The following is a 16,806-nucleotide window of genomic DNA, read 5'->3' as shown; positions in this document are numbered from 1 at the left end:
AGGGAGAATCTCCACCATAGCATACATTTCATACTGTATGTGCTAGAGATATGACCAATCAAGTGAGTGAGTGAATGGATCCCTACTTCATCACTGTGTGAGTACTTGATATCGTATATTGATTTACGAGTATACCCTTATGACTTTGACTATGCTACGAAGCGTAGAGTTGATGTTTGCTACTTTAGTGTGCTTCCTATGGTCACGAGTGATTCGATCTACTGGGGCATGTCTAGGAAAGCAGTCGACTCGAAACTAAGTAGTAGTAGGGTGAAAGGAAGGTAAAGTATTGTCATATCACTCATATGTGTTCACCGGCCGGCCAGTTATAATTTGTTGTGTACTTATCATAACTGGGAATACATATGGAGTAGTGGGAGTTAAGTATCGTCTTTATTTATTTTATTGAGGGGTCAAGAGATATTGGACTCGATGTGACAAAGTGAACCTAGGGTATAGAATACATCGTGTATTTATTTATTTATTTATTTTTCCCTGAGGTTGAATCTCCATTCTGGCCCTGTGTGGGTTTCTAGTTTGGAGCTCCCGCATGCAGGTGTATTCGGTGGTCACACGACCCATTTGCTAGTATGAACTCAGAACTGGTAAAAGTCATTACCTTTCACGGGTGAGTGGGAGATGACGGTTGAAACACCCGGTGAAAGGGTGTATGTGAGAAAAGACATAACCGTAGGATATAACCATTGTACCGGTTGTGTCTCTTGCATAAACACCGCTTGAATCCTATAAAAGTATAGGTTCTATATGACAAATGGAGATGCAGAAAACATCATAAAAGAAAACGTGAATCAGTTTTGGTGAGTAGCATTTGGGTTGTGAATCTGCGATTCCGACTCTGGTAGCCGGTTTCCGACCATTGTCCAGAGTATTTGAAGACTGTGATTTCAACCAAAGAAAAGATCGACTGAATCGGTACGCGACTATCCTTCCGTTTTCTTACATATAGAAAGTGCTTTGTGTTAATGTTGCTTAATGATGGACTTCAACAGGAAAATTTGGCACTGGTTAAGCTTCTAGAGGAGAGAGAGTATCCTTTTCATACGTATATACATATGTTCTGATTTCCAATTTCTAGTTCCTGAATCCTCGAATCATGTTCTAAAGACCGAACATCGGGTTAATTGCCATGCGTCACGAGCAATCGAAACGATATTTTCTTTAACCGGTGGCTGTGATATGAAGTAAATTCATTGAGGTAAGCACCACTGAGTTGCAGAATCTACGGGTAGATATACACAGGCTGCAGGTGCAGAATTGGAGCCTAGCTCAATCCAACAGCCAGTTTTTAGCCGTATGATCCATCAGTACATCAGTTTTCTTGCTCCTTTTCTCACACTAATATTGATTGTGTACGTTTGATCTTCTTGATTTATATAATCTGATCAATACCTTCACGTCTTTGGTTGTGCAGGAGATAGATTTAGCTAGAAATAAGGTGATTGATGATAATGACGGGTTTGCTACGGTTTTCTTAGCGCGCGCTTTTCGTGCCTACACATTTTTTGTGTTTTGTGTCTGATTTTGGGTCGGTTTCTACGATGTTCTGTCAGGTGAAAGCATTACAGCATGAGATTGTGTGCAAGAATGCATTGCTTAAGGCTAAAACTTCCGAATTAGAGGTCGGTTTATTGCCGCAACGTGCCGTTAACTTTCTGGATGACAAGAACCGATTCTCATTTGGAAACTTTTCAGCTAACAAGAACCAAATCTTGTGTGTTTTCTTGCTGAACATGTAAACCTTTCAGGCTATGAAACAACGGGAAGACGCTGTATCAAGAAACACGGTAGCGGCTGAGAATGTGAAGAGGAACGTGAACGAGGAAGAGGGCAAACCTTCTGAAACAAACAGAAGGCGAATAGTGAGAAGCAAATGTATATATATTTTTTCATGTGCTTGCTTTCAGACCTCTCTTCTAATGCTCTATGGTTCATCAGTTTTACTTAACCTTCCTTTGTTTTCTTCTTTCGAGTGGTATCTTCTTCTTCAGCCATGGGAGCATCCACTGCACAGAGGAGTGAAGTAGACAAAGCAAAAGCTGAAATCAAAGGGTAATGTTTTCTTCTCTTTCAAGTCACATTGTCTGGTTATAATCAAATGTGTATGATGTCGGTCTTCCAGGAGACGGCAGAGAAGGCGGTCCTCGAGGTTCGGGTCACGAGATCACGGGGACGGCCATAATTTGTTTGAAATAGAAAATCTTCAGCTAACAATGCCTAATGGCACCCATCAAGATAAGGAACAAGAGCAAGAACAAGACAGAGTCTTGGAGAGAAGAGATGCCATTACAAGACAAGAGAACAGTAGAGGTCAAAGGTCGTCGATGGGCTGGCCGTTGAGAAGATCGGTTGAGAAGATACATTCTTACAAAGAAGTTCCTCTCAACGCTAAAATGAGAAGGCCTCTGTGAAGAACGAAGAAGAAGAAGACTTGTTGTTTGTTTGTATAATGTCTTTAGCTTTGAGATCTTATGTATTCCCCCATCCACCCGGGTTCGAATCTGGTTTGGTTAGGGTGAATGGCCGTATTTTTTCCATTCTTCTAGAACATATAATTAGATCAAAGATTCGGTGAACTTTCGCATTATCAAAAAAAAATTGTAATATCACATTTTCATTTGTATGCATTTTCTTTTCTTTTTTTTTCTATTTTTTTTGTTTTTCTATAAATTTAGAAGAAAAAAATTTATCTAGAACACTAATAATACCATGAAATTGTGGGTTTAATTGTATAAATTATTCGAAATAATTAAGATTGATATTATTAGTTATCTAATCACCTCAAATAATGCTACCAACTGATGATATTATGATACATACAATGCACCAATCAAATCACATATTCAACCAAAAAAAAATGCTACATGTGCTTGATCTTGAAATATCATAACAATTTTTTTATTTATTTGGCTAAGGAAATTTTGTAAATAAGGAATAAACCAAACCCAAAACACGAAAGATGCGAGTAGGGTCAATTCATTCACACATTCTTAATGTAGGTTTACACTATTAGGGTTCAATCTCTTCCATTGGGACATTCTTAATGTTGTTCAAACAAGGAAATATCACGGCATTATTTTCCACCCCATATGATGATTAGGATTTAAAATTAAATTACTTCCATAGTAAGACAATATTTTGGTAAATCAATTGTGAAACTATATTTGGTTCTAACCTGTCGATGACAAATAATATTTCACTTTAATCTCTATAAAATACACTTCAGTAATCTATATCTGAATATATTAAGAATATTTGAATGATAGCAAGTAAAGATTATTTGGTAATTTTTTTTTATCATTTCAATAGAATATTAGACCGATGGATTAATTTTCATAGGTTGACAAGTATGTAAATTTTGTCATCTCTTTTGACATATTTGATTAGTTGTTTTTAGGGAAAAAAAAGTTTAGCATATATATATATATATATATATGTATGTATGTGTATATAAAATTAAATAAATTATATTTTAAAATATTAAATTATTAATATATTCATAATCTGAGATTAATCTAGATTTCAATAGAAAAATACGAATATTTTATATTAAAAAGTCATAAATAATTTTAAAAAGTTAAAAAAAATGCCTCTTCCATCGTGGCATCCATAATTGAGAATCTAATTCCAACACACGCAATACATGTTCAAGAACATTTGTGTTGGTGGCTTCACTGTCATGCGTGAATTTTGAATTCCCTATTAAAGAAATTTCTAAAAATATGTAATACCCTTATAAGTTAAAAAATTTCCTTACAGATAAATTTTACAATTTATACGTGTTTTATAAAGGTATTTATAATAACATTATTAATATTGATCTAAAATAAGTTTTTATTGAAACAAATTAGACAATTATATCTACTAGTTTGAGATGATATTCTAACACATTTTTTTGGGAAAAGAAAAAAAACAACTTTTTTTACATTAAGATTTTTAAAATTTTAATTAATCATGTTTTCATTAAAAATAGTTTTTAGATCAACTATATAAATAGAGCACATGAACATGTAGATATGACATTATGAAGATGAAATATTAATTTGGAAGCAATATGTTTGGTTTGGTGCAGAGTTTGCTTATTCTTGGCGCAAAAGAAATTATAACAAAAAAATAGCATAAAAATTAAATTATAACAACAAAAACTCTAAAGGAATAATAAAAGCATTGTATATATATATATATGTTGACACCTCTACAAAAACAATTTTATTTGGTGTATAAATATTATTTTTTTTTTATAAAAGGTACAAATATATTAATATATATTTTTATTAAATTATATATAACGGGAATATATTGAAAAATATATTAAGGATATATGTGCCCCATATCTACATATGGAGATATATCCATATCCATATACAAAACTACACATATATGCTATGCAAACATATCTTAATCTGAATTTTTCTTATGTGGTAAGATGACATATTTTTGTATCCAAATGTAAATAGCATTTTTATTATAAAAATAGAGAACGCGTATAATTATAAAACCAAATGAGGGAGCTATTATGTAGCACTACATTCAAATTACATATATATATATATATATATATATATATAACTTGTTAGGTCCACAAATTAAATGAAACATTTAATTGCCACACACACATATATATATGTATGTATATATAATCTGAAACGTCAGTAAGATTTGAATTAATATATTTACACACACACAATGTGTATTTCTTGAAGCTCGCTTTTTCCTCTCGTAACACCTAACATGCTGTATGTCAATTTTTTTAAAATGTAAAAATATTTTTTAAAATGCCAAATTAGCAATTTAATTTGGCATTCTAATAAGATATAATAATTTCTAAATAAATTTAGACGGGAACGAAAAAGAAAGCGATAAAACAAAATTTAATCTCGTTATATATATCTATATACATATATAATTTTTATGGAATTTTCTAACTAATCCAACGAATATATAAGCCATTTTTCCCATTTTTAGTAATATATACACATTCATAATATTTTTTTATAGAATTTTTTTTTAACTAAACGCGTGATAGATTTAGTATATCTTTTCAAAAGTTAATTTTCCATTCTCTCTCTTCTATATATCCATATATATATATATAATATTTATATATAAAAATGTCATGCCTAAACGATTGAAGAACTACGTTTACAACGACTAACCGCCGATTGATACAAAAAAAAAAATGAAAAATAAAAGCCCCAATCGCAGAGCCTGCAAGTGGATCTCCACCGTCCATTAAGATCCAACGGTTAAGAAACATTGGTTCCACAGTTGGGAATTAGATGATATTATTGGATAATGATAATATGGTGAAGACAATTAATCACAATGGTTCATTCCCTAATTGTGATTTGCACAACACACTTGAACAAATAAGCGCCTGTAAAATGCTAAAATTACCGAATTTCGCTCATAGGGGTATTATGGTAATTTAGCTTCCAAGGGAGGCATACATGACATGACCCAGCGTACAGCCCGAGACCGTCGCCGATCTCCACTCTGCTCCATCGCCATGTGACTGCTCTCTGCAAATTTTGTTTTGTTTTTTTTTTATCTTTTGGATAAAAACCATTTTTTTATTGTTTTTTTTTTTCGTATGAACCCACCGGATTCCGACCAAAACCCATTAGAGCATGATAACCAGATCACCGATTTCGATCCTAAAGTTTTAAAATTTTCCATTGTTTTTTTGTTTTTTTGCCTCAGTTTTTTAATCAAATCTCAGTGAGAATACCACCCAACAAGGCATTTTTTTATTTATTATGGATTTGTAGAAAACTCAACGACTCTTTCTCTGCATTCTCCCTGTCTTCGTCCCTTCATCTCTACTTCTTCATCATCATCATCATCTCTCACCAGAACCAGAAAAAACCCAGAAAGAGAAAGCTCCATTTCGCCTGATTTTTTTTTTTCAAAACACGAAAAATAGCCATCTGTTTCTGAAAAAAGTGTTTGTTTTGTTGGTGGGTTAGAGTTTAAATGTGGAGAGAATGTCGCTGGAGATAAAGAGAGCGTGCAAGAACAAAGGGAGGATGGGGGTCATAGTGAGAATGCAGGTTAATCACAGAGGAAGAACATCGGATAACAAGAAGAGCTTCGTCTTCGTCTTCTTCTTCTTCTTCAGAAATTATTACAAATGGGTCCTCTGGTTTTTCCTCTCCTTGTATTTGTTCACCTCGTGCTTTGTCGGAGGCCGCACGTCGTCGCCGTCTTCGTCGGGCTCTGTTCTAAGAACCCGTCTTTCGTCTAACCGTGTGTCATCCTCGTCTCTCCAATCTCGCGCCCTGATTGAATCTTCCGCCGTTAACGCCACCTCGATGGTCAGACCAGGTAGAGATTAATGCTCTGTTCGGACAGTTTTCGTATGTTTATTCCTCACCAGATGTCTTCTCGTTTATCTTTAATCATCTTGGATTTGATAAAAGTTCGTTCTTTTTCATAATTTCTTGTCTGATTTAATGCTTCCATATTGTCGTGGATTCTCCATTTTTGTTTTAAGCTCTCATTTTAATTAACGACTAAGCTTCCGTTTTAATGCATTATTTCATGGATTTTTTGGGTATTAATGAACTAATTTCGGTAATTCGAATCTCGGACTCATGTGGCCTCTTTTAATCTTCCCCACTTTTACCCTAAAAAACATCTTTCAAGAACTTGAAAAATCTCATCTTTTTTGTGGGTTTATTTCTTTTTTTTTTCTTGTTTAATATTTGCCGTTTCAAAAGGTGCATTCAAGGGCATGAAGATATACATCTACGACTTGCCGGAAAAGTACAACTCCGACTGGGTCGCGTCCTCGGACCGCTGCGCTACCCACCTCTTCGCGGCGGAGGTCTCCGTCCACCGAGCACTCCTCTCCGCCGCCGCCGTCCGTACTACGGAGCCTGAAGACGCCGACTTCTTCTTCCTCCCCGTCTACGTTTCCTGTAACTTCTCAACCTCCAATGGCTTCCCTTCTCTCGGCCATGCTCGGTCCCTCCTCCGCTCCGCCGTCGACTACGTCGCGACCAAACACCCGTTTTGGAACCGAACACGTGGCTCCGACCACATCTTCGTCGCCTCCCACGACTTCGGAGCTTGCTTCCACGCCATGGTCAGTCCTGATCTTTGACGCATTTCGGTTTTCCAGTCCGGTTTATTCATTTCTTTAGGAATGGTTCCCAAAATGAAACAGGAAAAATTATATTCTGATTCAGCCTAAGAAGCTGACCGTTTTTTCGAAGAAATTTTCGTTTTGATTTGGTTTTTCATATTCAGTTCAGTTTTGGTAAATTTGGTAAGCAAAATGTTTCGAAATTAAACCGAAAACACATTTGAATTGGATTTGCCCAATCCGAGTCGGTTTGGATCGGTTAGATCTTATTGCCCATTGTGCATATACCATGAAAATATACCAATGAATTTATATATTTTTATTGAAATGTAATGTGTAGGAGAACAAGGCGATTGAAGATGGGATTCCTGAGTTCATGAAGAACTCCATCATTTTACAGACCTTTGGTGTAACTCACGATCATCCCTGTCAAGACGTAGAACACGTGGTGATTCCTCCTTACATTCCGCCGGAAAGCCTACGGAGAACTCTCGACAGAGCTCCGGCGAACGGCCGGCGAGATATCTGGGCGTTTTTCCGGGGGAAAATGGAGGTCAACCCCAAGAACATAAGTGGTCACTTCTACGGCAAGTGAGTACATTATCCCTTCGTGCCTGAAAGAAAGTTTTTTGTCCCCATAATTCGTATTTATTTACCAAAATGCCATTGTCTGAAGGGGTGTGAGGACGGTCATTCTGAAGAAGTTCGCCGGAGACCGCCGGTTCTACCTCCGGCGACGCCGTTTCGCCGGTTACCAGTCCGAGATCGTACGCTCAGTGTTTTGCCTCTGCCCTCTTGGGTGGGCCCCGTGGAGCCCACGCCTCGTCGAGTCCGTTGTTTTGGGCTGCGTCCCCGTCCTCATCGCCGACGGAATCCGTCTGCCGTTCCCGGAGATTGTGCGGTGGCCGGAGATTTCCCTCACGGTAGCGGAGAAGGACGTGGGGGATCTGCGGAAGGTGCTGGGACGCGTGGCGGCTTCTAATTTGTCCGTCGTGCAGAGTAACCTAAACGATCCGGCAGTGAAGGGGGCCCTACTTTACAATGTCCCCATGCGGGAAGGTGATGCCACGTGGCATATTCTCGAGGCGTTGTCGAGTAAGCTCGATCGGTCGTACCGGAGGTCAATGGTTTCGAACCAATGAGAAGAAGACACGTGTTGTACTATGTTGCGTGGATGCCAGGCTGGAATTATTGGACCTTTTCGGCATATGGTGGAATGTTTCGCTGGATGGGGTCCACCGGAATGTGAGGATACTTTTGGACACGTGAGCTGTCATCTGAATTGGCGTTCATTCATTGGATCCACGTGTAATGTTCCCTGGGCAATTGTAAAGTAAGCTGACGTGTAATTTTTTGAAATCTAGGAAAAAATAATTCTTTTGTTATTAGCATTTAATACAAATGTCTCCATCCTTTATTAAGCTTAATAAGATCAGATATAATACAACTTTATTACTAATCGCAATGTACACTTAACAACTACCCAATCTTGTTATGGAAACAGCTTTTATAAATGGTAGTAAATCTTAAAACAATTTAATATATTTTTCGCAAATTGGCTTAGATTTTGTATAGATTGTTGTTCTTGTAAATTCCCAAAAAAAAAAATTAAATTAAATTTTTAAAGGAAATATAAATGAAAATGTGGTATGCTTAGGGAATCGTAAAAAGACAGACAAGTAATGTGCAGAAGACAGCTAATGTGTCAGAGAAATGGGCATAAGTGGGTCACCATCTTATGTCTTGTATGTATCAGTGCACCGGTACAGTCCATAATGATATATATATATATATATATATACACAATATAATTTTTATTTAAATTTGATCAGTTTACCAGCTGATCAAGATGTTACGTACAAATAATATTAGTTGTCAAATATTATTTAAATATGTTTTGTATGTTGTAAATGGGCATTAACTTATTAACAATTTGTGAACATCTACATTGGATAATTTTGCAGAACCTTTCTTACACATTTTAATGATCTAGAATTTCGTGTTTTTACTGAATTCTAGAAGCTCTTGAATCATTTGTTTTCATTATAAACATAAATTGAAGAATGTGAAAAATTATATAATAAAATTTACCAAATACGTCGTATTTTTTAATACAACATGCAATATAATAAATAAATTCAAACTAAAAAAAATGTAGTGTTATATAAATTTTTTATATTCTATAATATAAATACACATGCTAAAGTTCTAACAAATAGTAATAATATGATCACTCGAAAATGTTTTAGTGAATAACGTATGATTTAAATTCCGTGCCATAATTGGGAAAAAAAATTCCGCCATAAATATAATTATTTTAGAATAGAAGAATATATTTTCATAAACTTTAGACAATTAGCCCAAAATTGGTATTTTCTTGAAACCCATTGGGCCCATAGAAAGAGGCCTTAGCTCCATTCTCTTAAAATGTTAAAATTTAAATTCGAACTGTAAATATTTTAATAAACTTGGATCCAAAACGATTAGCCCAACCGAAATTGGCTAGCATGTGACCCATTGAGATTTTAGTTACATTTAATTTATTTTTAGATCTATTTATATCTATTTTATTTTAATTAATAATTTGATTTATTTTCTATTTTTTTGTTTTCATTTGGTTTCAAATATGATTCATAATTTTTAAAAAATATATCTAATTTGATTAAAAAAATATACGATTTATTTTTATACTATTAAATACGGTTATTATTTCGATTCGATCTTAGATATTTGAACCAAAATATCTAAAGGTGGGAAGAGATAATAGATCCAAAAGATTGGTTATGATAAAATACATAAACCCTAAAATCTTGAAGGCATATATATATATATAATTTGTAAATACATAAAATGTAGATACAAGAAAACATGTGGGACGTCGATATCAAGGTCGGGCAATGAGATGGACAAGAGAAATTCACGTGCCAGAGAGCAGAGAGGAAAAAACACTTTTAAAATAAGACAACATGGATGGAATGTTGATATCTCTTCACAAGTTTTTGTATGTAAATGAAATTGAATCTTTGAGGAAGCATTCACATCACATGGGATCCCACCGCACCATTCTTCCATTTCATTTTTTGCATTGGGAAAAGTGGGCACTCATCGTTCTTGAATTGACCCATCTTTATATGATTCCATATCTTTTAAATGAATATTTTTTGTAATAAAGTTTTAACCCAAAAAAAAATATTTTTGTAATAAAATGAAAAATATTTGATTCCATGTTATAAAAAATATTCAATTTGGATAGCTCCACCGTTGAAATAAGATATAGAAACCTCTAGTTGGAGAGGGAATATTCATATTGTTTTCTCTCTCCGTTACGAGATTAGTTTGGATCTCGATCAATATATCCGATAACCCAAAAAAAAATATCGGATATGAAATATTGAAGATATACTTTAGCCTATGATAAGGGATTCTATACAATTCTATGAATATACTAAATTTATGCGTTTGGTCTATGAACCCAAATTGAACTGCATTGGGTTATACGGTTATAGATTCTTTTATAGCTTGTGATATAAGATAATTTCATACATTTTTATTCGTATGAAAAAAATTAGACAAAAGTAAAAGAATTAATGAGAAAATTGGGCTAAAAGTTCTATATCAATCAACTCAACATAAAAAACTTACCTTTTTTGTTTTAAATTTGGTCCAACAAACAAAAGCATACATCAAAACTATGAGGAGAGACATTTTTATTTAATTTAAATTGGCAAAAAAACACCCAATTTGCCACAATTACAAAAATAACCAAACGATGAGCAAAACAACAAAAGGAAAAAAAAGGGCTTGGACGCTCAACTGCTCTTTTGCAAGTGGACCCATCTCAATGCCCCCACTCTCACACCAACATATACATACATACACACACACATATACAGACATACATACATACATACATATGTATGTATAGCCCATGTGTTACTTTTGTATTGGATGAAAGAAGTTTGTATATGGTATCAGCACTCTGGTGTTTGGGTATGGTCCCTCTTGGGGTCATGGCAATAATTGTAGACCATGTAGTTCCTCTGGACAAAAGCCATCGCGGCCGCCTGCTGCTGGCTCAGTCCTCCCGAGCCGGAGGGCGCGGCGGAAGGCGGGCGGCACGAGCCATCGGCCGTGCACCCGGCTATCTTGAAGTCCTTGTATTTGGCGACAAAAGGTTGGTACCTGTAATCTGCCTTGATCCTTCCATTCTCCGTGGCCCAATCCGACGCATCCCATATCGATCCGTACACCCACATCGGCCTCGTCGGAAACGTCGCCTCGCTCTTTCTCTCGTACCTTCTTATCGGCACGTCGTCCACAAAGAATCTGTAAAATTGGAAATATGAGGATACATAATCTAATTATGTTTTTTTTGTGCATGAAATATATTAGATATATTGTTATATTGTAACAATATATCTAATAAAATAAGGTGCAACTCTATATGGCTTACATGATTTCGCTAGGGTTCCATAATATTGCGTAGTTGTGAAAATCTTGAGTAGGGTCGAACCACAAATTAAATTTCATTTCTCTTCCTATAACGTTTCCGTCGCCACTTCCTCTAAAGAAAACGTTCGTTTGAAGCGTGTACGGCTTTCCGGGCGTTGTCCCGAGGAACTCGATGTCGACCTCGTCGTGGTCTCGGGGATGATCCTCGTTGTTAGAGAGCTATATAATTAACACCAAGATTATAATAAGGTTAATGATTGGACTGACCGAAATTGACCTTGATTGATTATAAAATTTATGCATATAATAAGATTCGTACATATAACGATGTATCGACTCCCGCTGTATAACCGGGTTGGAGCTTTATGGATGCACCGAAGTAGCCCGACTTGTACGGTCGAAGTGATTTGAACCCACTTCCTGTTCCATTTTACATTGATTGATTAAGGAATCATTAGGACAAATAATTAAAAAATATAATTGACAAGTGAACCCTACCGACATATATACATACATAAATATACAAACACGTGTATGGGCACACACGGCATAGTACGTACCGGGTGAGTGATGACACGTCACTTTTACACAATGACAATATCTAGGCCCATTAATATGAAAAGGAATTTCTTCCACTTTCCAATTCAATTGTCACTAAATTCATACCCAACTCTTAGATAAATTTATTTAGAAAATATATATTCTATTAACAAAATCGAATGGAACCCAATATAAAAACCGAATATATATATATATATATATATATTATAAAACGGAGAAATTCAAACTCTAACATTAACCAAACCAAAACCCAAATATTATCTCGTTGGAACGTTTTGGATCCTAAAAGAAAGCAATTCTCACATCCAAAAAAAAAGGGGGGGAGGGAGGGGGGAACAAGAACGAACCGGAAGATCTATCGAGCCAAAGGGTGATAGTATTCTGCTCGACCCGTTGGTGTTGCGAACCCCATAGGCTTCGGAAAACACGTTCGAAGGGCGAGGAAGAGATCCGAGAACTCGGGAAGTACCCGGGCGAAGGAGGAGATCCATCAACGTAAGCAATAGGAGACATTGTAAGAAGCACATTGATAACAATTACAAGAGGAAACGCCATTTTTTCGGACAGAAGTCTCCAAGTACAAGAGAAACACAAAGGAGATAAGGAGACAACGAGAGTTTGAACTTTTGAGTTATTGAATGAGGAAAAATGTGAGAAGGGTTTGGTTTAAATAGGGAGAAAGCTTAGAAGTGAGTGTGCAATCATTTAATAAATGTCAGCCTATAAATATATTCAATTATTTTTTCAAAATATAGTAAGGGAAATGCAATTTTGATTTGATTAAATATTGCATATTGCGGTCGAGAATTAGTTCTTTTAACTTCCAAAAGTCTAATATTCCGATTACGGCAACCACTAACCCTACAAAACTGTTTATTTAAATTTTGCAAAAACATTTTGACTTAAGTTCAGATTCTTGCTAGATTTCGGTCTCTTGGATTTTTTTTTTTGGGTTTATGTAACACACTTTAATCTTTTTGGGTTGGATTATTTATGAGAGACTAATTAAAATTGCTTTAGTTAGATTTAATTTAGTTTGGTTTAGTATAGAATGTCTGACTCCGGCCGGTTTACTCTATTTTTAATTCATTTTGAAATACACTGGTATTTGTATAACTAATATACTCTAAATCAAACCAAACAAAATCGGTTTAAACCGGCCTTATTCGCCGATGCTGTTAGTTGTTATTTAACATATGAATAGAGAAAAAAATTGAAATTTAAAATGAAAATTGTCGGTCCATTGTCTCTCACGGTAAAAATGATGATCAAGCATTTAAGAAAAATAATTGCCCGTATAGGTGACATGAGCATTTAGGTATGTGTATGTGTATACATATAATAATACAATGCACCGGACCACCGGCTCGTTTTTTCCACGTAAAAACTATAAATAAAAATGAGATTGTTTCAATTATTTATTATTATATAATATTTATTGCCATCAATTTCCGAATACCCTTTTTTGTTAGGAAAAAGTTGAAGATGGTTAATGTTCGGTCGATGTCCTCCCGAATGTCACATGTCTTGGATAAGAAACGGGATCGGTCCAAAGTTTCTCCTTTGGGTTATTTTGAGATCATTTTTTTCTCTTTTATTTTGATTTTTATGTCAAATAAGCTATCTGCACGCATATATATATATATATATATATATATATATATATATATATATATATATTCTCGAAAAGGTATCTCGATTATATCTATATATATATATATCTATACATATATTTGCGTGTTTGTAAAAATTTTGATCCGAATTTTGTATAAATGAGTAATCCTTAGATAAAAAAAAGTGTTTTAATTTAAAATAAACAAATCCTAGATTTTTCAATCGTGTAATTAGATCAACATATATAATATTTTTCTAGTCCAATGGAGGATTTTATGGTTATATAGAAATATTCATTATTTAATCATGTTATTTTCTATAATATAATTACGTGTTCCAATTTTTCTTAATTGTTTCGATATTTTCTTACGGAACAATTATTAATGTGTACATGGGAATTCGTCCTGATTTAGAAAGGAAGGGCGTCAAAGTCCCGTTATAACTTATATATACAAGGTTATTTGAGGAAATAAATTATACTATGGATCTGATTTTGTGATAATTACGGCTAATTAGTTATTTAATTCATAATTAGGAAGCATGAATCTGATTCGTTCAACTGCTTCCCAACTAAATGAACACAGTGGATTAAATTTAATCTTTACTTGCTATCTAAAGTTTTCAAGGTTTGCTGTAGTTAAGTAATTAACGAGACTAGGTTTTCTTATTTTTAAAATAAAAAATTAATTTATTTGTTACATACTTTGGTAAACGTTACTAATCTAAACATTTTAAATTAGAAAACTAAATAAAAATAAAATCGAATTGAATTTTCATATTGCTTGGAATATACAATATTTTTTCAAAAAATCAAATAAACCTTTTTATTTTAGGGAAAAATCTCTAAAAATTCCTGAATTTGCAAATTGCGGTAAAAAAATTTCTAAACTTACGAGGATCCCTAATTATTTTTTAACTTGAAAAAAGTGACTCAATAACTTCCAATCTTGTTAAAAAGTGTCATAATAGTCCTTAACATAAAATGATTAAAATAATACGATTTTAAGTCCTATATGGCAGGTGACTTGTCAAACCATGTCGGATTTTTGAACCATGTATTCTGAACCGGTTTAGAAAAACCGGTTCAATAAAAGCGGTTTGAAAGAGTAAATTCCGGGTTCAGTGTAACTTTGACGGAACTTTCACTCTCCTTCATCATCTCGTCCGCCACCCATGGCGGAACCTCCGGCTCCTCCTTCTCCCACGTCGTGAACCTCTCTCCTATCTCCACCATCTTCTTCGTCTCCAAGTATGCTTCCAGCTTCATGTTCGGATTCTCCACCGTGAGATTCGTTGTCCACTGAGCGGTGAAATCGGGTTAACTCGCGTTAAACCCCAATTTTATGATCAAATGGGTCACCGAGAAAATCGGGATTTGGTATCGGAGAACGAGCCAGGTCACGACGATGGAGATGCAGAGGATGACGACGAGGATTATGAGTCCGGTGAGGATTCCTCGAACGAATCCGGCGGAGCGACGGAGCTCTGGTTAACCTGATATTGATGGGTCATGTACGGCGATGGCGATGGCGGCGACCTGTAATATGATGCATGTGGAACTTATCCATAAGGTACGTAGTATATGTTGTACGGTCCATTCGAATCATTCAGATAGCCCATCACCGGGGATTGTGGCGGATGGTGGTTTCCCGGTTGAGGCATGCGGCGGAGGAGCCGGTGGTTGGTAGGTTTCCAGTTCAGATGACGCATGAACCATTTCTGTTTTGGGTTGTTCTTCTCCTTCATTGAACCTAGAATTTACTGTTTCAAACCGCTTTTATTGAACCAGTTTTTCTAAATCCGGTTCTGAATACGTGGCTCAAAAATTCGACATGGCTTGATAAGTCACCTGCCATGTATGACTTAAAATCGTATTATTCTAATCATTTTATGTTAAGGACTATTATGACACTTTTTAATAAGTTTAGGAATGACTGAGTCACTTTTATCAAGTTCGGAAATAATTAGGCACCCTCACAAGTTTAGATTTTTTTTTTTTTTACAATTTACAAGTTCATAAATTTTTAGGAGTTTTTTCTTTATTTTATACCAAGAGAATTCTATATAAAACCCAAAAATTGTATAAATATTACATGTCAATATAAATATGTAATTTATAAAATTTCTAAATAAATATATGAAAATTTCGAATTATATATCCGTCTACATTAATGGTGTTAAACATAAGTCAGATGAATCATCAATCATGTGAGATTTCGTTACTCAAATATTAATCTTCACTATTTATAGGATAATGTCACCGTTTTAAAAGAGTTGATATATTTATTTCAAAAAAAATGATTCACGGGAGAAAATTTTAACTCAATTCACTTTGATTTAGATTTAGGTGGGTTGCTATGAAAAAAATCTTGATATCAAATTAAATTAGTTTTGGTTTTAGTTTTTATTAGTTTCATGGTTTTTTACCACGATTAAATTATAATAATTTTTATTTATTTTGTTCTCAATTTTGGGTATTAGTTGCAAAATTAGGTACACAAATTAAGCCGGGAAAATCGGGTAGGTTTTACAGTACGGAGATTGATACATCACAACAACAGGATGGTAAAATTCAATCAATGTTAAATTAATTATATTTTGTTACTAATAAATAAAAAAATGTTTAATCAGCCATCACTAACTACTCTTTACAAATAATATCCCGCAATAATACAAATAGCTATATTATTCCATTATTTAAATGAATTATATATCATTCTATGTTGAGGCATGAATGATTGGACATACTTGCTTTTTTTTTATAAAAAAAAAATATAGACATTTGTAAAATTACTTTATGCTTAATCCTGACGTTTTTTTAATCCTCATTCCCTATTCATCGAATAAATTAAATATTTTCCCAAGGGTTTTTTCATTGGATTACCCAAATTCCCCATTCGTTAAATAAATAAAATATCTTTTGGAGCGACCAAATTTAGGCTTTCTTTGGATTGCCAAGATTTTAGGCTTTTGTAAGAAACAAGGACACACCATTGTGGAGGAATAAAAAGGTTACACCATAAATGCACAATATTATTGGATCGTGGCAAAATTTTATTTGAGCGTGGATA

The 16,806-nt window shown here is 34.5% G+C and overlaps 3 protein-coding genes and 1 long non-coding RNA gene across 6 annotated transcripts in view; 3 read left to right on the top strand and 1 right to left on the bottom strand.

Annotated features, from left to right (window-relative positions):
- Nucleotides 1-2,660, top strand: part of LOC104810879 (shugoshin-1) — a 9,715-nt gene extending 7,055 nt beyond the window's left edge. The window contains exons 4-8 of one of the 3 annotated variants that reach the window (XM_010537328.1): nucleotides 1,433-1,456; nucleotides 1,572-1,640; nucleotides 1,767-1,893; nucleotides 1,992-2,070; nucleotides 2,141-2,660. In XM_010537328.1, the coding sequence (XP_010535630.1) occupies nucleotides 1,433-1,456; nucleotides 1,572-1,640; nucleotides 1,767-1,893; nucleotides 1,992-2,070; nucleotides 2,141-2,429 (588 nt within the window). In that variant the 3' untranslated portion in view covers nucleotides 2,430-2,660. The remainder of the gene's footprint in view (nucleotides 1-1,432; nucleotides 1,457-1,571; nucleotides 1,641-1,766; nucleotides 1,894-1,991; nucleotides 2,071-2,140) is intronic. The other 2 variants (XM_010537329.1, XM_010537330.1) reach the window with 2 other exon arrangements.
- On the top strand, nucleotides 537-1,319 carry LOC109116580. Its single transcript, XR_002024058.1, has 3 exons — nucleotides 537-933; nucleotides 1,011-1,048; nucleotides 1,204-1,319. It is a non-coding gene; the product is annotated as an uncharacterized LOC109116580 (long non-coding RNA).
- A 2,847-nt stretch (nucleotides 2,661-5,507) lies between the features above and the next one.
- Nucleotides 5,508-8,560, top strand: LOC104810878 (probable glucuronoxylan glucuronosyltransferase F8H). The gene is made up of 4 exons (XM_010537327.1): nucleotides 5,508-6,345; nucleotides 6,741-7,108; nucleotides 7,449-7,699; nucleotides 7,785-8,560. Exons 1-4 carry the CDS (start codon nucleotides 6,006-6,008, stop codon nucleotides 8,248-8,250), a joined length of 1,425 nt encoding a protein of 474 aa, XP_010535629.1. The 5' UTR covers nucleotides 5,508-6,005; the 3' UTR covers nucleotides 8,251-8,560.
- Nucleotides 8,561-10,787: 2,227 nt separating this feature from the next.
- Nucleotides 10,788-12,769, bottom strand: LOC104810877 (xyloglucan endotransglucosylase/hydrolase protein 31). The gene is made up of 4 exons (XM_010537326.1): nucleotides 12,469-12,769; nucleotides 11,880-11,980; nucleotides 11,562-11,779; nucleotides 10,788-11,434 (listed from the first exon to the last, which is right to left on the bottom strand). The coding sequence occupies exons 1-4, from the start codon at nucleotides 12,674-12,676 to the stop codon at nucleotides 11,080-11,082; spliced, it is 882 nt and encodes a 293-aa protein (XP_010535628.1). The 5' UTR covers nucleotides 12,677-12,769; the 3' UTR covers nucleotides 10,788-11,079.
- Nucleotides 12,770-16,806: the final 4,037 nt, after the last annotated feature.

The sequence above is a fragment of the Tarenaya hassleriana genome, unplaced genomic scaffold (genome assembly GCF_000463585.1).
Source record: "Tarenaya hassleriana unplaced genomic scaffold, ASM46358v1 Cleome19, whole genome shotgun sequence".
Classification (NCBI taxonomy): Eukaryota; Viridiplantae; Streptophyta; class Magnoliopsida; order Brassicales; family Cleomaceae; genus Tarenaya; species Tarenaya hassleriana.
This window is presented reverse-complemented; position numbering and strand designations above follow the sequence as displayed.

Excerpts from the sequence above, each read along its gene's own strand:
- LOC104810877 (XM_010537326.1), bottom strand. The coding sequence starts at position 12,676 with ATGGCGTTTCCTCTTGTAATTGTTATCAATGTGCTTCTTACAATGTCT. Across the intron at positions 11,780-11,879 it reads GAGTCGATACATCGTTATAT|CTCTCTAACAACGAGGATCA; the intron begins GTACGAATCTTA and ends TTAATTATATAG. Across the intron at positions 11,435-11,561 it reads TGGAACCCTAGCGAAATCAT|ATTCTTTGTGGACGACGTGC; the intron begins GTAAGCCATATA and ends CCAATTTTACAG.
- LOC104810878 (XM_010537327.1), top strand. The coding sequence starts at position 6,006 with ATGTCGCTGGAGATAAAGAGAGCGTGCAAGAACAAAGGGAGGATGGGG. Across the intron at positions 6,346-6,740 it reads CACCTCGATGGTCAGACCAG|GTGCATTCAAGGGCATGAAG; the intron begins GTAGAGATTAAT and ends CCGTTTCAAAAG. Across the intron at positions 7,700-7,784 it reads AGTGGTCACTTCTACGGCAA|GGGTGTGAGGACGGTCATTC; the intron begins GTGAGTACATTA and ends CATTGTCTGAAG.